The sequence below is a fragment of the Coregonus lavaretus genome (assembly GCF_964263955.1).
Source record: "Coregonus lavaretus genome assembly, chromosome: 31".
Lineage (NCBI taxonomy): Eukaryota > Metazoa > Chordata > Actinopteri > Salmoniformes > Salmonidae > Coregonus > Coregonus lavaretus.
In genome coordinates, this window is record NC_140018.1 from 19,044,390 (window position 1) to 19,070,593 (window position 26,204).

Consider the following 26,204-nt stretch of genomic DNA (forward strand, 5'->3'; position numbering starts at 1 on the left):
TGAAATTATACATTATACTGAACGTTGAGAAATTGGCTAAATTTAAGGTGACATTTAGTATTCGAATATTCAAATTATCAGCACATGAAATGAAGGCTTGAGGTAATAACACCGGGGCAAAACTTACTTAAACCTATTTAACTTTGCTGATATGAAGCCTCGCATGTTTCTCTTATATACGTCTCTGATCTGTGTGAGACAGTGAAATTATTATTGATCAAGAGTGATTTAAAAAAAGACTTGAAAAGGACATGAACTGAAACCAGAAACATGTGTTGGTGAATGGATTAGACAAATTAAATGATGGCAACACTTCCAGCCTTTCTTCAAGGAATAGACGTAACATACAGATGTAGGATCTTAATTGGAGCCAGTTTGCTACAGCAGGAAAATAATCCGACAAGGAATGTGGATTATAATTCATGGACATTTTTGTAGGGGTTGATACATTTTTTGTGAGGCAAAATCAAGTCTGAAATTTCTAAGTGGGAATTAAAACTTCAGAAGCCTTTTTAAACCTCAAATACACTACAAGTTTTGGAAAGTTGTCCTGCAACGGGGTGATCAAATTAAGATCCTACATCAGTAGTACATGTAAATCTGTGACACTCAAATTAGTATGATATGTTACGTTTGGTATGGTTACATAATGCCGGGCGTACACAACATGACTTTCAAAATCCTAACATCACAGCGCCTCTCACAATAAACGACAGTCTTTCCTGTAGTTTTTTTTGTCTTGTCAAGGTAGTGGTGCGCACACTAAATGATGTGGCACATATAGGGGGTCACACAATACACGATTCTTCACTTGGTTGTGAGGATTCTCCATATCACACTGTCTCGCGAAAACAATGGTGTGATGATGTGATTAGATTGTTAACGTTGCTAGAACGAGCTGTGGCTCAAAGTGGCCTCATAAACGTTTTCATTCAGAAATTCACGCTTGCCATACAGAGTTGAAATATCTAGCCAATCCATTTTGAATTGAATAACATTGCTTGTGAACTAAAGAGCTGTAATGATTTGACACTTTGGCTTTGGTAAAGGCAATTTACAAACGCATACTAGTAGTAGTCATCGCTCCTGTTCGAGAGTCTACACATTCCAGGTGATGCGATACAACGTCATCATCTTTGACCTCTTCTCTGGTGAGCTCTCATTGGTTACTGCTGATCACCGTTCCTAAAACGTGTATTTGTACATCTCACACTACAAGAGCGTTGCAGATTTTGTGGCGATAAAATCAAACATGTTTGAAAATATTGGGACGTCTGGGATGGCTCAAAGATGGGATCGGTAGTCCTCAGATTGATTCTCTGACCGGCTCACATTAAACGAGCGTAGGTGACAGCCGAATTTTGTCTCAGATCTCAAAGACTTCCCACTGGGCACAAACGTCAATTCAACCTCTATTCCACGTTTGTTCAACGTAATTTCACTGAAATTACATGGAAACAACGTTGATTCAACCAGTGTGTGCACCATGGGTCTGGGACAGCTAAATCGGGGCCAAAATCGTGTGTAGTGTACACCCAGCTTAAAAGAAAGGTTTACCCATTTTGAATGCTATATTGTTTTTGTGCTGCTCTGAGTGTTGTTCTATCGATTCCCTGGGTTATTTCATGTTTTCATGTGTATCTGAGTTATTGGCATTCAAGCAGGTAGAAATCCGGCCGGTATGATGTAGCAACGTCATAAAATTGCTCTCACTACACTGGCAGTTAATAGGAATAAGACATTTAGATCGCGAAAATGTCTATCATACAGACGAAGTCATAATTCGAGGGGATGTCTTCTCTCGAATGAGCCATTGATCATAATTTTGCGATACTCCTACCTCGAGAAATGTGTAATTTAACAGAGCGTCTAGCACATTTTTCCTATTTGTCTGCCTCTAGTCCAGGGTGTATTGCATGGTGCCGTTGCCAGAGATATTATAGAAAGGAGATAGGAATCGAATGAATGAAGGCACGGAATCGAATGAATGAAGGCACGTACAGTTGAAGTCGGAAGTTTACATACACCTTAGCCAAATACATTTCAACTCAGTTTTTCACCATTCCTGACATTTAATCCTAGTAAATATTGCCTGTCTTAGGTCAGTTAGGATCACCACTTTATTTTAAGAATGTGAAATGTCAGAATAATAGTAGAGAGAATGATTTATTTCAGCTTTTATTTCTTTCATCACATTCCCAGTGGGTCAGAAGTTTACATACACTCAATTAGTATTTGGTATCATTGCCTTTAAATTGTTTAACTTGGGTCAAACGTTTCGGGTAGCCTTTCACAAGCTTCCCACAATAAGTTGGGTGAATTTTGGCCCATTCCCCCTGACAGAGCTGGTGTAACTGAGTCAGGATTGTAGGCTTCCTTGCTCGCACACGCTTTTTCAGTTCTGCCAACAAATGTTCTATAGGATTGAGGTCAGGGCTTTGTGATGGCCACTCCAATACCTTGACTTTGTTGTCCTTAAGCCATTTTGCCACAACTTTGGAAGTATGCTTGGGGTCATTGTCCATTTGGAAAACCCATTTGCGACCAAGCTTTAACTTCCTGACTGATGTCTTGAGATGTTGTTTCAATATATCCACATAATTTTCCTTCCTCATGATGCCATCTATTTTGTGAAGTGCACCAGTCCCTCCTGCAGCAAAGCACCCCCACAGCGTGATGCTGCCAATCCCGTGCTTCACAGTTGGGATGGTGTTCTTCGGCTTGCAAGCAACCCCCTTTTTCCTCCAAACATAACGATGGTCATTATGACCAGACAATTCTATTTTTGTTTCATCAGACCAGAGGACCTTTCTCCAAAAAGTACGATCTTTGTCCCCATGTGCAGTTGCAAACCGTAGTCTGGCTTTTTTATGGCGATTTTGGAGCAGTGGCTTCTTCCTTGCTGAGCGGCCTTTCGGGTTATGTCGATATAGGACTTGTTTTACTGTCGATATAGATACTTTTGTACCTGTTTCCTCCAGCATCTTCACAAGGTCCTTTGCTGTTGTTCTGGGATTTATTTGCAGTTTTTGCACCAAAGTACGTTCATCTCTAGGAGACAGAATGTGTCTCCTTCTTGAGCGTTATGATGGCTGCGTGGTCCCATGGTGTTTATACTTGCGTATTATTGTTTGTACAGATGAACGTGGTACCTTCAGGCATTTGAATATTGCTCCCAAGGATGAACCAGACTTGTGGAGGTCTACAATTATTTTTCTGAGGTCTTGGCTGATTTCTTTTGATTTTCCCATGATGTCAAGCAAAGAGGCATTGAGTTTGAAGGTAGGCCTTGAAATACATCCACAGGTACACCTCCAATTGACTCAAATTATGTCAATTAGCCTATCAGAAGCTTCTAAAGCCATGACATCATTTTCTGGAATTTTCCAAGCTGTTTAAAGGCACAGTCAACTTAGTGTATGTAAACTTCTGACCCACTGGAATTGTGATACAGTGAATTATAAGTGAAATAATCTGTCTGTAAACAATTGTTGGAAAAATTACTTGTGTCATGCACAAAGTAGATATCCTAACCGACTTGCCAAAACTATAGTTTGTTAAAAATAAATGTGTGGAGTGGTTGAAAAACAAGTTTTAATGACTCCAACCTAAGTGTATGTAAACTTCCGACTTCAACTGTATAACGCCCCACCCAGCAGACTTTCAACCAATCACGTTCACGTTGTCATGCTGCGTGACGCGGTTGCTAAGCTAATCATCACGCAATTCCTTCTCAAAGTCAGTGTATATGTCGAGAAACAAGCCTATTTTCCTAGAAAGTGCGTAATGTCACGATTCCAAAGCTATACGATATTACAGATAGCAAGTTAATTAACTCATATCTCGAAAAAGATTTGTAATGTAATTTTTGTTAATGAAATTTGTGCTAATGTTTTTTTTTTTTGCTAGCGCCCAATAGACGCCCATTCACTCTTTGGAGAGCGCTCCTTGTCCCAGAATTGCCCAGAATGCACCGCGCCCATTGACGTAGCATGGGAAACGTTTCCCATCTCCTCAAAAGTATATCTGCTGTTGCTAATGTTAGACTCCACTCTGTGAGGCACATCGATCTGCAGGTTAAACATGTTGAGATTGTAGACTCCTAAATTGATAGTGCAGTTTGTTTAGGTGATTTTACAGCTAACTATCTACATTACATGCTGATCTCCTGAGTGGCGCAGTGGTCTAAGGTACTGCATCGCAGTGCTAACTGTGCCACTAGAGATCCTGGTTCGAATCCAGGCTCTGTCGCAGCCGGCCGCGACCGGGAGACTCATGGGCGGCGCACAATTGGCCCAGCGTCGTCCAGGGTAGTGGAGGGAATGGCCGGCAGGGATGTAGCTCAGTTGATAGAGCATGGCGTTTGCAACGCCAGGGTTGTGGGTTCGATTCCCATGGGGGGCCAGTATAAAAAAAAAAATAATAATAAAGAAAATGTATTCACTAACTGTAAGTCGCTCTGGATAAGAGCGTCTGCTAAATGATGTAAATGTATATTGTCTTTGGTATTATTGTGTGTAGCTACATTTGCTAGCTAGCCAGCCAGCCCATAGAGAGAGCATTGCATTGTGGATTTTGTAGTCGACTTGAGATGCAACAGATTTCCACAATGATTTTCCATGTTGCTACCAACCTTATTATAATGCCAAAATATAACATTTGTTCACAAAAGATATTGTTCTCATATATTAGTGTTATTTAACACTGTAAATTAAAGGAATGAGTGGTTTTGCATGGATTTTTCCTTTAAGACAGAGGGGTTGGGTTAAATGAGGAAGACGCATTTCAGTTGAATGCATTCAGTTGTACAACTGACTAGGTATCCCCCTTTCCCTTTTCCTTTCCCTTTAAAGGAGGGAAGTTGGTTGGGTCGTATTCTAATCACATCATCGACAACTTTAGCATTTTAGCTAATTAGCAAGTGTGCAACTACTTGCTACTTTGCAACTACTTAGCATGTTAGATAACCCTTCCCCTAACCTGAACCCTAACCTTAACCCCTAACCCCTATCCTCGCTAAAATTAGCCAACTAGCCACCTAGCTAATGTTAGCCACAACAAATTGGAATTCATAACATATCATACATATTGCAAATTTGTAACATACTGCACAAATTGCAATTCGTCGCATATCATACAAATTGTCATTTGTCACATATCATGCGAAATGAATGATGGACATCCATAAATTAATTCATACCATACGAAATGTAACCTATCGTACTAAATGGAGTGAGACCGATTTACGTTTACAATGTTACGTCTACCCCTGAGTCCAGGTTGACACTTTACATTACAGCACATGTACATTTTGATAAGGATGAGGGAATATAGTATACTCACAGTTTGATCAACATCTTTGAACATTGCATTATTTTCATCATTAAAGGTAGAGTTAAAGGTAATATCCATAGTAAATTGTAGGTTCAGTGTGTTTACTAAAACAAAAAGATAACAAAATATAAGAATGCGAAAGTTAAAAATGTAATTACACATTTTGTATAATTGAGGTCTCATACCGGAGGGTGTCGTTGGAGTTGTTGAACTTGCTGTTGACTGTTTTGTTGTTGGTACTAAGGCACAGTGGAACAGAAAAACAATACATTTAACAAATTAGTGTAACTGGAATATTGTTGATGTCCAACTTCTTTCAACAATGTAACAAGGAAATAGGTCAAATTAAATGAAATTATAGATTTGTATACTTGATGTCGTACTGGAGGGAGTTGTTGGAGTTCTTGAACTTGCTGTGGTCTGTTTTGTTGTTGACACTAAGGTGTAAAAGTATTTACTTTACTGACATTGCTGTGTATCATTGAATTATTACATTTTGATTAACAGAGTAGTTATGTACAGTAACTACATGGCATAAGGAACTGACTTGTTATGGCAGGAGTTGGAGTGCTCAAGTTATTTGTTATGGACGTTTAAATATCTTTAAAAAACCAACAGAGAATCTCTTTTTGAAGATATAAATTACTTTCCATACACTAGCCATAATTTGTCCCTCCTGTAATAATCTGACAAGATAACCCAAACAAAATCACATCTGAACAGGTCATTGGATCATTGTACACTGTTACATGTATTTGAAATGCATAGATTATTGTGTAAAACCAGTACTTGTTTCCTCTTCTGCTGGAAAATAGATAATTATGATGGCTGGTTCTCTAACCTGTTTTACAGCTATTTGTCTTAAAGGTGTAGGCCTCAAGTAAATATACAACTATGGATAACACTATGGCAAGTTGCTCTCAGTAAGACTCTAATTAGTACAGTAAAACTGTTGGTAATTAAATAGTAATTAATAATTGTCTCATACCTGGTATTGGAGATTGTGTTGGACAAGCTGTCAAATCTATGTGGTAAAGGAGATAGGGGTAAGATTTGAGTTTAAATATTGATGAATTAATACATAAACATTGGTTATCCTATTGATTAAACTAGCAGAGTGGAAGTGGTAAGGAAACACTGACCTGGGATTGGCTGACAAAACGGTCCATTAGAAGGAACAGCATTGACACATCCACATATTTTGCCATCAATGATGTCATCACAGGACCCATAGGAGGAACACTGGTCACATGACCAACCATACTGGTCCTCACACCTGCACTGGAATCCAATGCTGTTTTGGTAGCATGCTGTGAATGGAGGGGAAGTGGATGGAACATTATAATATGGAGATACAACGTTTTCTTCTGATGCCAACAACGTCCATGTTTGTTTTTTACATACACCATATACTAACACATGAGCCCTGTAGGTTTTGAACCTTTTTATAAAATGATAAAAAATGAACAATTAATAACTCTTACCAGTAGTAATGTTAATCTCTGTTATATTTAACACACTGGAGATCAGGATGGGGTAGGTTAGATATTTCACACTGGCCTTTAAGACATCTATGAGTTCAGCTGTAATATTAGTGATGTCCAACTCAACTTCACCAATTTTCTCAGAGAGGATTGCTGTCACTGTGAAAACAATTCAATTCAAGAGATCTTTATGGTCACCGAAGGGCAATTCTTGTGCACCATAAATTTAAATGTACATACATAAAAACATGCACACAGCAAATATCCTTCACACAGCAACTATCCAATGGCAAAGAGCTTATTCAAGAAAGATCAAGGGTAATATATTATAAAAAATAAAGCAAATTGGATGGAATATGGTGGAAAATGCACCAAATTCTTTTTTAATCTTCAACATAGGAATGCTACCAAAAATAATTTATTGAAACTGGTTACAAATGACGGAGTCACCCATGATTCACCAAATGATATTTTGAAGGAGGAAACAAAGTACTTTAAGCATGTGTTTTCGTTTCAGTCGCCTCCATCTCCTCTAACTGAAGCAAATTGTAGAGATTTTTTTTTATTGATAATGTAAAATTAACATCCATACAGAAAGACTCATGTGAAGGTGAAATTACAGAGGAGGAACTTCTGGATGCAATTAAAGACTTTAAATCCAGGAAAACTCCAGGGTTGGATGGCATACCAGTCGAGGTATACCAAAACTTTTTGGATATACTCAGAGGACCGTTATTAGCATGTTTTAAGTACTGGAAACAATAGAACACTATGAAAAATCTGGGAAACCAGGCCTACTATTCATAGCAGACTTCGAAAGGCATTTGATAAAGTACGACTGTGGTTTATATATAAATGCTTGGAGCATTTCAATTTTGGACAATCTCTTATAAATTGGGTTAAAATCATGTATACTAACCATAGGTGTAAAATAGTGAATAATGGCTATTTCTCAGAAAGTTTTAAACTGTCAAGAGGAGTGAAACAAGGTTGTCCACTATCGGCATATCTATGTATTATTGCCATCAAGATGTTAGCTATTAAAATCAGATCCAACAATAATATCAAGGGATTAGAAATCCAGGGCTTAAAAACAAAGGTGTCATTGTACGCTGATGATTCATGTTTTCTTTTAAATCCACAACTTGAATCCCTCCACAGCCTCATAGAGGATCTAGATACATTTTCTAACCTCTCTAGATTACAACCAAATTATGATAAATGTACTATATTATGTATTGGATCACTAAAAAATACAATTTTTACATTACCATGTAGTTTACCAATAAAATGGTCTGATGGTGATGTGGATATACTCGGAATACATATCCCAAATGAAATAAATGATCTCACTCCAAAAAAATGTAATAAAAAGTTAGCAAAAATAGATAAGATCTTGATACCATGGAAAGGTAAATACCTGTAAATTTGTGGAAAAATCACACTGATTAACTCTTTAGTATTATCCCAGTTTACCTACAGTGTGGGAAAAAAGTATTTGATCCCCTGCTGATTTTGTACGTTTGCCCACTGACAAAGAAATGATCAGTCTATAATTTTAATGGTAGGTTTATTTGAACAGTGAAAGACAGAATAACAACAGAAAAATCCAGAAAAATGCATGTCAGAAATGTTATGAATTGATTTGCATTTTAATGAGGGAAAGCAGTTATTTGACCCCCTCTCAATCAGAAAGTTTTCTGGCTCCCAGGTGTCAATAATACAGATAACGAGCTGAGATTAGGAGCACACTCTTAAAGGGAGTGCTCCTAATCTCAGTGTGTTACCTGTATAAAAGACACCTGTCCACAGAAGCAATCAATCAATCAATCAGATTCCAAACTCTCCACCATGGCCAAGACCAAAGAGCTCTCCAAGGATGTCAGGGACAAGATTGTAGACCTAAACAAGGCATGAATGGGCTACAAGACCATCCCTAAGCAGCTTGGTGAGAAGGTGACAACAGTTGGTGTGATTATTCGATAATGGAAGAAAAACAAAATAACTGTCAATCTCCCTCGGCCTGAGGCTCCATGCAAGATCTCACCTCGTAGAGTTGTAATGATCATGAGAATGGTGAGGAATCAGCCCAGAACTACACGGGAGGATCTTGTCAATGATCTCTAGGCAACTGGGACCATAGTCATCAAGAAAACAATTGGTAACACACTACGCCGTGAAGGATTGAAATCCTGCAACGCACGTAAGGTCCCCCTGCTCAAGAAAGCACATGTACAGGCCCGTCTGAAGTTTGCCAATGAACATCTGAATGATTCAGAGGAGAACTGGGTGAAAGTGTTGTGGTAAGATGAGACCAAAATCGAGCTCTTTGGCATCAACTCAACTCGCCGTGTTTGGAGGAGGAGGAATGCTGCCTATGACCCCAAGAACACCATCCCCACCGTCAAACATGGAGGTGGAAACATTATGCTTTGGGGGTGTTTTTCTGCTAAGGAGACAGGACAACTTCACCGCATCAAAGGGACGATGGACGGGGCCATGTACCGTCAAATCTTGGGTGAGAACCTCCTTCCCTCAGCCAGGGCATTGAAAATGGGTCGTGGATGGGTATTCCAGCATGACAATGACCCAAAACACACGGCCAAGGCAACAAAGGAGTGGCTCAAGAAGAAGCACATTAAGGTCCTGGAGTGGCCTAGCCAGTCTCCAGACCTTAATCCCATAGAAAATCTGTGGAGGGAGCTGAAGGTTCGATTTGCCAAACGTCAGCCTCGAAACCGTAATGACTTGGAGAAGATCTGCAAAGAGGAGTGGAACAAAATCCCTCCTGAGATGTGTGCAAACCTGGTGGCCAACTACAAGAAACGTCTGACCTCTGTGATTGCCAACAAGGGTTTTGCCACCAAGTAATGTTTTGCAGAGGGGTCAAATACTTATTTCCCTCATTAAAATGCAAATCAATTCATAACATTTTTGACATGCGTTTTTTTTTTTTTTTTTTTTGTTATTCTGTCTCTCACTGTTCAAATAAACCTATCATTAAAATTATAGACTGATCATGTCTTTGTCGGTGGACAAACGTACAAAATCAGCAGGGAATCAAATACTTTTTTCCCTCACTGTATTTGCTTATGGTCTTGCCTACGCCTAGCGAACAGTTTTTAAAATTAATTTTCCTCCAAACATAACGATGGTCATTATGGCCAAACAGTTCTATTTTTGTTTCATCAGACCAGAGGACATTTCTCCAAAAAGTACGATCTTTGTCCCCATGTGCAGTTGCAAACCGTAGTCTGGCTTTTTTATGGCAGTTTTGGAGCAGTAGCTTCTTCCTTACTGAGCGGCCTTTCAAGTTATGTCGATATAGGACTCGTTTTACTGTAGATATAGATCGTTTTGTACCTGTTTCCTCCAGCATCTTCACAAGGTCCTTTGCTGTTGTTCTGGGATTGATTTGCACTTTTCGCACCCAAGTACATTCATCTCTAGGAGACAGAACGCATCTCCTTCCTGAGCGGTATGACGGCTGCATGGTCCCATGGTGTTTATACTTGCGTACTATTGTTTGTACAGATGAACGTGGTACCTTCAGGCGTTTGAAAATTGCTCCCAAGGATGTACCAGACTTGTGGAGGTCTACAATTATTCTTCTGAGTTCTTGCCTGATTTCTTTTGATTTTCCCATGATGTCAAGCAAAGAGGCATTGAGTTTGAAGGTAGGCCTTGATATACATCCACAGGTACACCTCCAATTGACTCAAATGATGTCAATTAGCCTATCAGAAGCTTCTAAAGCCATGACATAATTTTCTGGAATTTTCCAAGCTGTTTAAAGGCACAGTCAACTTAGTGTATGTAAACTTCTGACACACTGGAATTGTGATACAGTGAATTAGAAGTGAAATAATCTATCTCTAAACAATTGTTGGAAAAATTACTTGTCATGCACAAAGTAGATGTCCTAACCGACTTGCGAAAATTATAGTTTGTTAACAAGAAATGTGTGGAGTGGTTGAAAAACAAGTTTTAATGACTCCGACGTAAGTGTATGTAAACTTCCGACTTCAACTGTATATGTGTATGTGTGTGTATGTGTGTATATGTGTGTATGTGTATGTGTGTGTATATATAACTATCGGTTTGGCAAGTTGGTTAGGATATCTACTTTTTTGTTGTTGTTTTTTTCTCTCGCATATATACAGTGGGGGAAAAAAGTATTTAGTCAGCCACCAATTGTGCAAGTTCTCCCACTTAAAAAGATGAGAGAGGCCTGTAATTTTCATCATAGGTACACGTCAACTATGACAGACAAATTGAGTTAAAAAAATCCAGAAAATCACATCGTAGGATTTTTTATGAATTTATTTGCAAATTATGGTGGAAAATAAGTATTTGGTCACCTACAAACAAGCAAGATTTCTGGCTCTCACAGACCTGTAACTTCTTCTTTAAGAGGCTCCTCTGTCCTCCAATCGTTACCTGGATTAATGGCACCTGTTTGAACTTGTTATCAGTATAAAAGACACCTGTCCACAACCTCAAACAGTCACACTCCAAACTCCACTATGGCCAAGACCAAAGAGCTGTCAAAGGGCACCAGAAACAAAATTGTAGACCTGCACCAGGCTGGGAAGACTGAATCTGCAATAGGTAAGCAGCTTGGTTTGAAGAAATCAACTGTGGGAGCAATTATTAGGAAATGGAAGACATACAAGACCAATGATAATCTCCCTCGATCTGGGTCTCCACGCAAGATCTCACCCAGTGGGGTCAAAATGATCACAAGAACGGTGAGGAAAAATCCCAGAACCACACGGGGGGACCTAGTGAATGACCTGCCGAGAGCTGGGACCAAAGTAACAAAGCCTACCATCAGTAACACCTTACGCCGCCAGGGACTCAAATCCTGCAGTGCCAGACGTGTCCCCCTGCTTAAGCCAGTACATGTCCAGGCCCGTCTGAAGTTTGCTAGAGTGCATTTGGATGATCCAGAAGAGGATTGGGAGAATGTCATATGGTCAGATGAAACCAAAATATAACTTTTTGGTAAAAACTCAACTCGTCTTGTTTGGAGGACAAAGAATGCTGAGTTGCATCCAAAGAACACCATATCTACTGTGAAGCATGGGGGTGGAAACATCATGCTTTGTGGCTGTTTTTCTGCAAAGGGACCAGGACGACTGATCCGTGTAAAGGAAAGAATGAATGGGGCCATGTATCGTGAGATTTTGAGTGAAAACCTCCTTCCATCAGCAAGGGCATTGAAGATGAAACGTGGCTGGGTCTTTCAGCATGACAATGATCCCAAACACACCGCCCGGGCAACGAAGGAGTGGCTTCGTAAGAAGCATTTCAAGGTCCTGGAGTGGCCTAGCCAGTCTCCAGATCTCAACCCCATAGAAAATCTTTGGAGGGAGTTGAAAGTCTGTGTTGCCCAGCGACAGCCCCAAAACATCACTGCTCTAGAGGAGATCTGCATGGAGGAATGGGCCAAAATACCAGCAACAGTGTGTGAAAACCTTGTGAAGACTTACAGAAAACGTTTGACCTGTGTCATTGCCAACAAAGGGTATATAACAAAGTATTGAGAAACTTTTGTTATTGACCAAATACTTATTTTCCACCATAATTTGCAAATAAATTCATTAAAAATCCTACAATGTGATTTTCTGGATTTTTTTTTCTCATTTTGTCTGTCATAGTTGACTGTACCTATGATGAAAATTACAGGCCTCTCTCATCTTTTTAAGTGGGAGAACTTGCACAATTGGTGGCTGACTAAATACTTTTTTTCCCCACTGTACATATATATACACATACATACACATATACATAAATACATATCCTTTAAAAAATATATATATCTCCCGTTATTACTTTCCAACCCCACCATCCCCTCCCTAATTGGAGTAAACTAATGAACAACAATGCTTAGGCCTCTACTTCATGCTTATACATACTATATACATTTTATAGACACAGTCACTAATTATATTTTGTTTGTTTTTACTCCTGAACTTCCTCCGATCATTTTCATGATGTCCATCTGGTATGTTTCTATATGCCATATCTTTCTAACTGTGCTCTTTCCCAAAAGCATGTCTGACACTAGTTATCTTGTTGTTATTAGTTGTTGTTATTAGTCCCATCCTTCAGCTCCATTTAACACCTCCCATCGATCTCTTAACACCATCCATATTGAATTTATATTTGCCATATATTTTTCAACTGTACTGTGATGTTTTACAAAAGTTCTGAACCTTTCTATTCTCATTGTTTCTACAGTTTGTGAATTGAAAATGAACATCTTTGCTAAAAGTATTCATAATACTATTGATCGATTGACATAACTTTTCAGATCACCCAGTAGTGCTATCTGCAGGGTCAGCTTCATGCAAATATTGCAATCCTTCAGCCATTCCTGGACCTGTGTCCAGAAACAAGCTACAAATGGACAGTACCAAAACAAATGATCTAATGATTCTGTCTCTTCATAGCCAAATCTGCAGAGCTGGGAAGATTGTATACCCCATACAAATAACATTCTATTGGTAGCAATAATTTTATATAATAATTTAAATTGAAAAATTATAAGTTTTGAATCCGGCGTCGTTTTGCGTGTCAGTTCATAAACACTATGCCATGGAATCGGTACGTCAAAAATCTCTTCCCAACTATTTTGCAATCTATATGGGACGGCTGTCAATCTTTTGGTCCTTAAATGAAACTGGTAAACTTTTTTATTTATCACAATTTTCTTTAACCAATTATGTTCTTTAATGCAAGGCCGACAGACAAGTTCCTTACTTTTTCCTCCTTCCACTTTCCTCTTCCATTTTTGCGGTAATGCTGCAATTATTTGGTTTTAATTTTGGGTAGAGCAAACATTTCCATATGTTTTTGTTAGCTGCATGTGCGACTTAACTCCATCATTCCTACCGATAATATCATTTACGAAGATTATACCTTTTTTAAACATTTTCTAAAAAAAGAGCTTTTTCTATCAATTAGTATATTTGAGTTTAACCACAATATTTGTTGCAATATTTGTTCTGTCATTTCTGGAGGATTAAATTGAAATTGCAGAAAACTTTCTATGGCTTGTTTTAGAAATAGTGATATTTGGGCGATGATTTCCTTCTCAAAAACCTGAAAGTGTGGGGTTGTAATCTGAATAAAGGGAAAAAGTCCCTTCTTGAACATTGGGTGAGACAATCTTACTAGTTTGCTAGAGAACCAGGTCGGATTTAAGTATAATTTTTGTATGACTGAAGCTTTTAGTGATACGTCTAATGCTTTAATATTTAATCATTTCTGTCCTCCTAATTCATATTCTTTATGTAAAAAGGCCCATTTAATTTTGTCTGGCTTGCCGTTCCAAATAAAATTGAATATTATTTTCTCATATAATTTCAAAAACTGTTCGCTAGGCGTAGGCAAGACCATAAACAAATAGGTAAATTGGGATAATACTAAAGAGTTAATCAGTGTGATTTTTCCACAAATTTACAGGTATTTACCTTTCCATGGTAGCAAGATCTTATCTATTTTTGCTAACTTTATATTACATTTTTTTGGAGTGAGATCATTTATTTCATTTGGGATATGTATTCCGAGTATATCCACATCACCATCAGACCATTTTATTGGTAAACTACAAGGTAATGTAAAAATTGTATTTTTTAGTGATCCAATACGTAATATAGTACATTTATCATAATTTGGTTGTAATCCAGAGAGGTTAGAAAATGTATCTAGATCATCTATGAGGCTGTGGAGGGATTCAAGTTGTGGATTTAAAAGAAAACATGAATCATCAGCGTACAATGACACCTTTGTTTTTAAGTCCTGGATTGCTAATCCCTTGATATCATTGTTGGATCTGATTTTAATAGCTAACATCTCGATGGCAATAATACATAGATATGCCGATAGTGGACAACCTTGTTTCACTCCTCTTGACAGTTTAAAACTTTCTGAGAAATAGACATTATTTACTATTTTACACCTAGGGTTATTATACATGATTTTAACCCAATTTATAAGAGATTGTCCAAAATTGAAATGCTCCAGGCATTGATATATAAACCCCAGTCGTACTTTATCAAATGCCTTTTCGAAGTCTGCTATGAATAGTAGGCCTGGCTTCCCATATTTTTCATAGTGTTCTATTGTTTCCAGTACTTGCCTTATATTATCTCCAATGTATCGCCCATGTAAAAAACCTGTCTGATTAGAATGAATAATGTCTGACAATACCTTTTTAATTATATGCGCTATACATTTTGCTAGAATTTTTGCATCACAACACTGATGTGTAATGGGCCGCCAATTTTTTTAATGGACTGGATCTTTATATTTTCCACTTGTATCCTGTTTCAGTAATAATGAAACCAGGCCTCTTTCTTGAGTGTCTGATAATCTACCATTTACATAGGAGTGGTTAAAACATGCTAATAACGGTCCTTATCAATAGAAAAAAATCTCTACAATTTGCTTCAGTTAGAGGAGATGGAGGCGACTGAATGAAAACATATGCTTAAAGTACTTTGTTTCCTCCTTCAAAATATCATTTGGTGAATCATGGGTGACTCCGTCATTTGCAACCAGTTTCAATAAATTATTTTTGGTAGCATTCCTATGTTGAAGATTAAAAAATATTTTGGTGAATTTTTCCCCATATTCCATCCAGTTTGCTTTATTTTTATAATATATTACACTTGATCTTTCTTGAATAAGTTTCTCAATTTCTTTTTGTTTTTCCTCTAATTTATTCTGAGCCTCTGTTACAGTTTTTATTGCTATCTATATGTTCTGTTAGACCTTCTATTTCCTTTGTTAGTGTGGACTCTTTTGACCTAAATTGCTTTTGTTTTCGAGATGAGCACTGAATTGCATGGCCTCTAAAGGCACATTTAAAGGTGTCCCATACAATAAGGGGATTTGCTGTAGCTATGTTATATCGGAAAAAAACTGTTATAAATTCCTCTGTCCTAGTTAAAAACAAGTTATCATCCAATAGGCTTTGATAAAATTTCCAATATCCTCGCCCACGTGGAAATTCAGTAAGAGTAATGTATATGCCAATTATATGATGGTCCGACCGCATTCTGTCCCCTATCAACACTTTTTAAACTTTTGGTGCTAACGAGAATGACATAAGAAAGTAGTCAAGACGACTGGCTTGATTGAGTCTCCGCCATGTATACCTCACTAGATCAGGATATTTAAGCCTCCATATATCTACTAGTTCTAATGTATCCATGACATTCACGATTTCCTTAAGAGCATGAGGGTGATTGTTTGTAGTGTGATTTCCTTTACGGTCCATTGAGCTATTTAAAATGCTATTATAATCTCCCACCATAATAATAGAGTCTTGAATTGCTTGCAAGGTCGATAATTTATTATATATATTTTCAAAGAAGTGTGGATCATCATTATTTGGTCTGTAAAGGTTAATGAGCCATATTTTTTTATGGTCCAATAACATATTTAAAATAATCCATCTACCTTGCGTATCTTTTTGGACAATTTGCACATTCGGATCGAAATTACTGTTAATTAATATCATCACCCCTTTTGAGTTTCTTAGCCCATGGGAGAAGTATATTCCCCCCCCCCCCTTCCTATTTCTATGCAACTTCATCTAGAATTGTTGAATGGGTTTATAATAGATATTATATTCCTTCTCTTTGAGCCATGTAAATATTGTTATTCTTTTGTTATTATCTGCTAAGCCATTACAACTATAACTGGCTATACTTATTTCACCACATACCATAATGAAATACAAGTTTCAAATCTATTTTTCATTATATATGTTTGTAAATTAACCAATAGAAAATACCATAGTGATTGAGTGTCCATATAGCTATACCATGATATTTGCAATTTTACTAAATAACCCTCCAATTGTTCTCCACTAATTCCCCCGCTAAAACCCCTCCCCATCCCAAGTTGGGCCGTCATCCCAGCATTTGAGTCAATTGGAGGTGTACCTGTGTATGTATTTTAAGGCCTACTTTCAAACTCAGTGCCTATTTGCTTGACATCATAGGAAAATCAAAAGAAATCAGCCAAGACCTCCGAAATTTTTTTTGAAGACCTCCACAAGTCTGGTTCATCCTTGGGAGCAATTTCCAAACGCCTGAAGGTACCACGTTCATCTGTACAAACAATAGTACGCAAGTATAAACACCATGGGACCACGCAGCCGTCATTCCACTCAGGAAGGAGATACGTTCTGTCTCCTAGAGATGAATGTACTTTGGTGCGAAAAGTGCAAATCAATCCCAGAACAACAGCAAAGGACCTTGTAAAGATGCTGTAGGAAACAGGTACAAAAGTATCTATATCCACAGTAAAACGAGTCCTATATCGACATAACCTCAAAGGCCGCTCAGCAAGGAAGAAGCCACTGCTCCAAAACCGCCATAAAAAAGCCAGACTACGGTTTGCAACTGCACATGCGGACAAAGATCATGCTTTTTGGAGAAATGTCCTCTGGTCTGATGAAACAAAAATAGAACTGTTTGGACATGATGACCATCATTGTGTTTGGAGGAAAAATGGGGTGGCTTGCAAGCCGAAGAACACCATCCCAACAGTGAAGAACGGGGGTGGCAGCATCATGCTGTGGGGATGCTTTGCTGCAGGAGGGACTGGTGCACTTCACAAAATAGATGGCAATATGAGGAAAGAAAATTATGTGGATATATTGAAGCAACATCTCAAGACATCAGTCAGGAAGTTAAAGCTTGGTCGCAGATGGATCTTCCAAATGGACAATGACCCCAAGCCTACTTCCAAAGTTGTGGCAAAATGGCTTAAGGACAACAAAGTCAATGTATTGGAGTGGCCATCACAAAGCCCTGACCTCAATCCTATAGAAGATTTGTGGGCAGAACTGAAAAAGCATGTGCGAGCAAGGAGGCCTACAAACCTGACTCAGTTACACGAGCTCTGTCAGCAGGAATGGGCCAAAATTCACCCAACTTATTGTGGGAAGCTTGTGAAAGGCTACCCGAAACGTTTGACCCAAGTTAAACAATTTAAAGGCAATGATACCAAATACTAATTGAGTGTATGTAAACTTCTGACCCACTGGGAATGTGATGAAAGAAAGAAAAGCTGAAATAAATCATTCTCTCTGGTATTATCCTGACATTTCACATTCTTAAATTAAAGTGGTGATCCTAACTGACCTAAAACAGGGAATTTCTACTAGTATTAAATGTCAGGAATTGTGAAAAACTGAGTTTAAATGTATTTGGCTAAGGTGTATGAAAACTTCCAACTTCAACTGTATATATATAATATAATATATATATATATATATATATGCATGTATATATATATAAATATATATATGCATGTATATATGTATGCATATATGTGTGTGTATGTATATGTGTGTATGTATATATATAATGTATATATGTATATATATATATGTATATATATACACATACACACATATACATACACAAACATATACATAATTTTAATGGTAGGTTTATTTGAACAGTGAGAGACAGAATAACAACAACAAAATTCAGAAAAACGCATGTCAAAAATGTTATAAATTGATTTGCATTTTAATGAGGGAAATTAGTATTTGACCCCTCTGCAAAACATGACTTGGTGGCAAAACCCTTGTTGGCAATCACAGAGGTCAGACGTTTCTTGTAGTTGGCCACCAGGTTTGCACACATCTCAGGAGGGATTTTGTTCCACTCCTCTTTACAGATCTTCTCCAAGTCATTAAGGTTTCGAGGCTGACGTTTGGCAACTCCAACCCTCAGCTCCCTCCACAGATTTTCTATGGGATTAAGGTCTGGAGACTGGCTAGGCCACTCCAGGACCTTAATGTCACTCCTTTGTTGCCTTGGTCGTGTGTTTTGGGTCATTGTCATGCTGGAATACCCTTCCACGACCCATTTTCAATGCCCTGGCTGAGGGAAGGAGGTTCTCACCCTAGATTTAACGGTACATGGCCCCGTCCATCGTCCCTTTGATGCGGTGAAGTTGTCCTGTCTCCTTAGCAGAAACCCCCCCCCCAAAGCATAATGTTTCCACCTCCATGTTTGACAGTGGGGATGGTGTTCTTGGGGTCATAGGCAGCATTCCTCCTCCTCCAAACACGGCGAGTTGAGTTGATGCCAAAGAGCTCGATTTTGGTCTCATCTGACCACAACACTTTCACCCAGTTCTCCTCTGAATCATTCAGATGTTCATTGGCAAACTTCAGACGGGCCTGTATAGGTGCTTTCTTGAGCAGGGGGACCTTGCGGGCGCTGCAGGATTTCAGTCCTTCACGGCATAGTGTGTTACCAATTGTTTTCTTGGTGACTATGGTCCCAGCTGCCTTGAAATCATTGACAAGATCCTCCCGTGTAGTTCTGGGCTGATTCCTCACCGTTCTCATGATCATTGCAACTCCACAAGGTGAGATCTTGCATGGAGCCCCAGGCCGAGGGAGATTGACAGTTATTTTGGTGTTTCTTCCATTTGCGAATGATCGCACCAACTGTTGTCACCTTCTCACCAAGCTGCTTGGCGATGGTCTTGTAGCCCATTCCAGCCTTGTGTAGGTCTACAATCTTGTCCCTGACATCCTTGGAGAGCTCTTTGGTCTTGGCCATGGTGGAGAGTTTGGAATCTGATTGCTTCTGTGGACAGGTGTCTTTTATACAGGTAACAAGCTGAGATTAGGAGCACTCCCTTTAAGAGTGTGCTCCTAATCTCATCTCGTTACCTGTATAAAAGACACCTGGGAGCCAGAAATCTTTCTGATTGAGAGGGGGTCAAATACTTATTTCCCTCATTAAAATGCAAATCAATTTATAACATTTTTGACATGCGTTTTTCTGGATTTTTGTTTTGTTATTCTGTCTCTCACTGTCCAAAATAAACCTACCATTAAAATTATAGACTGATCATTTCTTTGTCAGTGGGCAAACATACAAAATCAGCAGGGGATCAAATACTTTTTTCCCTCACTATATATATGTATATATACATACACACATATACATACATACACCAAAACATATGGGGGATTGGAAGTGATGCAGAGATTTACATTGATGGAAGTTACATTATATCAGAAATATTAAAGTTGATCTACCCCCTAAAAAAAAGAAAAAAAGAAAAGATAACCCAAACAAAATCACATCTGAACAGGTCATTGGATTTTCGACACTGTTACATGTATTTGAAATACATAGATTATTGTGTAAAACCAGTACTTGTTTCCTCTTTTCCTGGAAAAGGTGTGGTAGCAGAGAAATGTGAGATAATTATGATGACTGGTTCTCTAACCTGTTTTACAGCTATTTGTAACTTTCCATACACTAGCCATAATTTGTCCCTCTGTCACGCCCTGGCTCTAGGGACTCTTATATGTTGAGCCAGGGTGTGGATTGTCTATGTTGTATTTTCTATGTTTTGTTCTAGTTCGTGTAGATCTATGTTGGCCAGGGTGGTTCCCAATCAGAGAAAGCTGATTCTCGTTGTCTCTGATTGGGAACCATACTTAGGCAGCCTGTTTTGGCACAGTTAATTGTGGGATCTTGATCCGTAAGGTTTGTGTTTAACCCTAGGACGTCACGTATCGTTTATTGTTTTGTTCGTGTGTACTCATTAAAAGAATGTACGCTTATCACGCTGCGCCTTGGTCCGGTTCTTACGACGATCGTGACGCCCTCCTGTAATAATCTGACAAGATACCCCAAACAAAATCACATCTGAAAAGGTCATTGGATTTCCGACACTGTTACATGTATTTGAAATGCAGAGATTATTGTGTAAAACCAGTACTTGTTTCCTCTTCTGCTGGAAAAGAGATAATTATGATGGCTGGTTCTCTAACCTGTTTTACAGTTATTTGTCTTAAAGGTGTAGGCCTCAAGTAAATATACAACTATGGATAACACTATGGCAAGTTGCTCTCAGTAAGACTGTAATTAGTACAGTAAAACTGTTGTTAATTAAATAGTAATTAATAATAGTCTCATACCTGGTATTGGAGATGGTGTTGGACAAGCTGTCAGATCTATGTGGTAAAGGAGATAGGGATAAGATTTGAGTTTAAATATTGATGAATTAATACATAAACATTGGTTATCCTATTGATTAAACTAGCAGAGTGGAAGTGGTAAGGAAACACTGACCTGGGATTGGCTGACAAAACGGTCCATCAGGAGGAATGGCTTTGATACATCCACAGGAGTCATCAGCAATGCTGTCACAGGACCCATAAGAGAGACACTGGTCACATGACCAACCATACTGGTCCTCACATCTGCATGTGCTGTTTGGGTAGCATGCTGTGAATGAAAGGAGAGTGGATTGAACATCATCATATCAATGGTTTCTGTGAGACCAACTATTTCAAAATAACTGAACCTGCTTCAGTTCTTGAATATCTTTTACAATGCACAATGAATTAAAACTCAAATTGGCAACAGCAACAGTAATCTCTTACCAGTAGTGAAGTTCACATCCGTTACATTTAACACATTGGAGATCAGAATGGGGTAGGTCAGGCCATTCACACTGGCCTTAAGTACATCTACCAATGTGACTGATATATTTGTCATGTCCAACTCAATTTCAATAATTCTCCCAGAAATGTTTGATGGCACTATGGAAAATTAAAATTAAAAGAAATCATGACAAGCATGTCTATTATTTTCAGTACATTTAATCTATTGCTTGAGTCACTTCTTGGAATACCTGCTGGAGTAGTTGGACTTGGACAAGCAGTAAGATCTGTTGGGATTAGATAAAAGGCGTGTCACCAAAAAGAACTATGCAGCTACAACTACAACAACAGGTACAATGTCAAACACCAAGTGGAAGTGAGAATCAAACAGTTACTTGTGATTGGCTGACAGAACTGTCCATTTGAAGGAACAGCATTGACACATCCACATATTTTGCCATCAATGATGTCATCACAGGACCCATAGGAGGAACACTGGTCACATGACCAACCATACTGGTCCTCACATCTGCACTGGAATCCAATGCTGTTTTGGTAGCATGCTGTGAATGGAGGGGAAGTGGATGGAACATTATAATATGGAGATACAACGTTTTCTTCTGATGCCAACAACGTCCATGTTTGTTTTTTACATACACCATTTACTAACATATGAGCCCTGTAGGTTTTGAACCTTTTTATAAAATGATAAAAAATGAACAATTAATAACTCTTACCAGTAGTAATGTTAATCTCTGTTATATTTAACACACTGGAGATCAGGATGGGGTAGGTTAGATATTTCACACTGGCCTTTAAGACATCTATGAGTTCAGCTGGAATATTAGTGATGTCCAACTCAACTTCACCAATTTTCTCAGAGAGGATTGCTGTAAATGTGAAAACAATTCAATTCAAGAGATCTTTATGGTCACCGAAGGGCAATTATTGTGCACCATAAATTTAAATGTACATACATAAAAACATGCACACAGCAAATATCCTTCACACAGCAACTATCCAATGGCAAAGAGCTTATTCAAGAAAGATCAAGGGTAATATATTATAAAAAATAAATCAAATTGGATGGAACTTGGGGGAAAATGCACCAAATTCTTTTTTAATCTTCAACATAGGAATGCTACCAAAAATAATTTGTTGAAACTGGTTACAAATGACGGAGTCACCCATGATTCACCAAATTATATTTTGAAGGAGGAAACAAAGTACTTTAAGCATATGTTTTCGTTTCAGTCGCCTCCATCTCCTCTAACTGAAGCAAATTGTAGAGATTTTTTTTCTATTGATAATGTAAAATTAATATCCATACAGAAAGACTCATTTGAAGGTGAAATTACAGAGGAGGAACTTCTGGAAGCAATTAAAGACTTTAAATCCGGGAAAACTCCAGGGTTGGATGGCATACCAGTTGAGGTATACCAAAAATTTTTTGATATACTCAGAGGACCGTTATTAGCATGTTTTAAGTACTGGAAACAATAGAACACTATGAAAAATCTGGGAAAACAGGCCTACTATTCATAGCAGACTTCGAAAGGCATTTGATAAAGTACGACTGTGGTTTATATATAAATGCCTGGAGCATTTCAATTTTGGACAATCTCTTATAAATTGGGTTAAAATCATGTATAGTAACCCTAGTGTCACGATCGTTGAACGGAGTGGACCAAGGTGCAGCGTGATGAGCGAACATACTTTATTATCAATAGTGATAACAAGAACAAAACAACAAACGATAACGAAACGTGAAGTCCTTGGCTACAAAATAAACCAACACAGAACAAACCAAAAGGAACAACATCCCACAACTACTGTGGGAAAACAGCCTGTTTAAATGTGGTTCCCAATCAGAGACAACCAGCAACAGCTGACACTCGTTGCCTCTGATTGAGAACCACACTGGCCAACATAGAAATAGAACAACTAGACTAATTAACATAGAACACAAAATGTTGGAGGGGGGGGAAGTGGATGGAACATTATAATATGGAGATACAACGTTTTCTTCTGATGCCAACAACGTCCATGTTTGTTTTTTACATACACCATTTACTAACATATGAGCCCTGTAGGTTTTGAACCTTTTTATAAAATGATAAAAAATTAACAATTAATAACTCTTACCAGTAGTAATGTTAATCTCTGTTATAGTTAACACACTGGAGATCGGGCTGATCAGGATTTTCTCAGAGAGGTTTGCTGTCACTGTGAAAACAATTCAATTCAAGAGATCTTTATGGTCACAGAAGGGCAATTCTTGTGCACCATAAATTTAAATGTACATACATAAAAACATGCACACAGCAAATATCCTTCACACAGCAACTATCCAATGGCAAAGAGCAGTGAGATAAATAAGGCAGATAGTTGTTAAGCAAATTATTATATTCGTTTCGGATTTGTGTGAACATAAAAAAAAATACAACATTTTTGCCATTTTCTAGGGTGCCTAAAAGCACATTGGGGGCAGAAATGTAGGTGTGAGCAGATTAAGTGAAAACAAAACAAAACAGCTGATTTACCCTCTCGCTTTTCTCTAGAAGGAACTTGTGATCCATCAGTGGGTGATTCCTGGAAAAGATAGATTTAATCAGAAGAACATTGATTTGTGTCATTGATTTGATACACATAAAGTTATGTAGCTCAAACACTATTGCAGTGGTGGAAAAAGTACTCAATTGTCATACTTGAGTAAAAGTAAAGATACCTTAATAGAAAATGACTAAAGTAAAAGTGAAAGTCACCTAGTAATGTACAACTTGAGTAAAAGTCTAAAAGTATTTGTTTTTAAATGTACTTAAGTATCAAAAGTAAATGGAATTGATAAAATGTACTTAAGTACCAATAGTAAAAGTATAAACCATTTCAACTTCCTTATATTAAGCAAACCAGACGGCACAATTTTCTTGTTTTTTATTTACAAAAGAAGCATTTGTGTTTAGTGAGTCCGCCAGATCAGAGGCAGTAGGGATGACCAGGGATGTTCTCTTGATAAGTGTGTGAATTGGACAATTTTCCTGTCAAAATGTAACGAGTACTTTTGGGTGTCAGGGAAAATGTATGGAGTAAAAATTACATTATTTTCTTTAGGAATGTAGTGAAGTAAAACTAAAAGTCGCCATAAATATAAATAGTAAAGTAAAGTACAGATACCCCAAAAAACTACTTAAGTAGTACTTTAAAGTATTTTTACTTAAGTACTTTACACCACTGCACTATTGTAGTTATCTGATATTGCTTAATATCGCCCTGTGAACAGTTTTTGAATTATAAGTCCATATGTACTGGCCTCTTACCTCTGATGTTACATTTGGAGTTTCCAAGCAATCTTGTTTTTCCAGACTACAGCAAAATACCAAGAGGATACTTAAGTACCATACTGTCTTTGGTGAGGCCATATCTGTATGAATATAGCATAAGATAAACAAAATAAAACATCATCCTGTTAATATTACACATTTGAGATTTTTCCCCCCAAAGGAATACCAGACGGTGTGCAGATTTTGAGATAGCATTGTTGCAACAACAAAATAAAAATAAAACACAACTAAATATGCACCAATTATGGTGAAAGCCGAGGTATTTGTGGGCTTTTTTCTTGATTATGTAACTTAATTAATATTCAGTAATATATTAACCTAACCTTTCTGTACTTTTCTGTACATACATATGTAATTTAATCTGAAATTCATGCTCAAAATGATGCAGATAGCAAGCACTCCTGGATCTGTATACTACATATATACATATAAGAGATGAGAAAGAATACTTATTATAATAATCAAGCACCATATGTTGTCTAAAAATTCTTAATTTACTCTTCTGTATTCACATTGTTAAACCTTTAACAAATATTACATTTATATTTATACCTGAACCCTGTGAAAGGTCATACTTAAAAATGAACTCAATCAGATCAATATACATAATTTCAATATAAAATGTGAAAAGTACAGTTATAATCTTACCCCTCCGACTCTCTAAATTGACTTCTCAAGGAAGGGCAAAAAGATTTCTGTGTGTCTCTTGCCAATTTGCCACTGTACTCTGATTCAGAGGGGTTGAGTTAAATGTGGAAGACACATTTCAGTTGAATGCATTCAGTTGTACCACTGACTCGGTATCCCCCTTTCCCTTTCACTATCACCACTTTGAAAAAACATTTGATTAAATATATTAAGAGCACTCACTGCGTAAGACACCTGCTTGACAGGTTTGGGTTTCTCTTCCTTGTCCTTGAATTGTATATAGCATTGTTGAGTTGAGTCCAAATCTTGATTAGAATCCAAAAATGTGATCTAATTACTCCAGTGCTAGCCTCTATGCTGGCTTCGTGTTAAGGCTAGGGCTGATTCCTACTTATCTCTCCATACCTACACGTGCGCTATGGTCACAAGACGCAGGCCTTATTCTTCCTAGAATTTCTAAGCAAACAGATGGAGGCAGGGCTTTCTCCTATAGAGCAACATTTTCATTGAATGGTCTGCCGATCCACGTGAGAGATGCAGACTTGGTCTCAACCTTTAAGTCTTTACTGAAGACTAATCTCTTTAGTAGGTCCTATGATTGAGCGTAGTCTGGCTCAGGGGTGCCAAAGTGAACAACAAGGCACTGGAGTGACGAACCACCCTTGCTGTTTCTGCCTGGCGGCTCCCCTCTCTTCACTGGGATTCTCTGCCTCTGATCATATTACGGAGGCTGAGTCACTGGCTTGCTAGTGCTCTCTCATACCGTCCTTAGGAGGGGTGCATCACATTGTGCCAGGCTTTTTCGCTATACTCGACTTGAGTGGGTTGAGTCACTGACGTGATCTTCCTGTCCACCCTGTCTCAGTCTCCAGTATCTCTGCTGCAATAGTCAATGTGTCATGGGGCTAGGATCAGTCTATCCTATCTGGTGTAATTATCCTGTCT

At 38.1% G+C, this 26,204-nt stretch overlaps 1 protein-coding gene across 1 annotated transcript in view; it reads right to left on the reverse strand.

Annotated features, from left to right (window-relative positions):
• The window catches only part of LOC311106976 (adhesion G-protein coupled receptor F1-like), a 30,503-nt gene extending 4,633 nt beyond the window's left edge, over positions 1-25,870 (reverse strand). The window contains exons 1-17 of the mRNA XM_084149393.1: positions 25,482-25,870; positions 24,588-24,691; positions 23,814-23,862; positions 23,416-23,496; positions 22,008-22,160; positions 21,666-21,833; positions 21,522-21,557; positions 21,271-21,429; positions 20,957-21,112; positions 20,803-20,838; positions 6,819-6,977; positions 6,477-6,644; positions 6,323-6,358; positions 5,718-5,771; positions 5,520-5,573; positions 5,344-5,438; positions 128-189 (exon numbers count right to left, since the gene is read on the reverse strand). Coding sequence (XP_084005519.1) covers positions 128-189; positions 5,344-5,438; positions 5,520-5,573; positions 5,718-5,771; positions 6,323-6,358; positions 6,477-6,644; positions 6,819-6,977; positions 20,803-20,838; positions 20,957-21,112; positions 21,271-21,429; positions 21,522-21,557; positions 21,666-21,833; positions 22,008-22,160; positions 23,416-23,496; positions 23,814-23,862; positions 24,588-24,691; positions 25,482-25,545 — 1,634 coding nt within the window. The 5' untranslated portion in view covers positions 25,546-25,870. The remainder of the gene's footprint in view (positions 1-127; positions 190-5,343; positions 5,439-5,519; positions 5,574-5,717; positions 5,772-6,322; positions 6,359-6,476; positions 6,645-6,818; positions 6,978-20,802; positions 20,839-20,956; positions 21,113-21,270; positions 21,430-21,521; positions 21,558-21,665; positions 21,834-22,007; positions 22,161-23,415; positions 23,497-23,813; positions 23,863-24,587; positions 24,692-25,481) is intronic.
• Between the last annotated feature and the right edge of the window lie 334 nt (positions 25,871-26,204).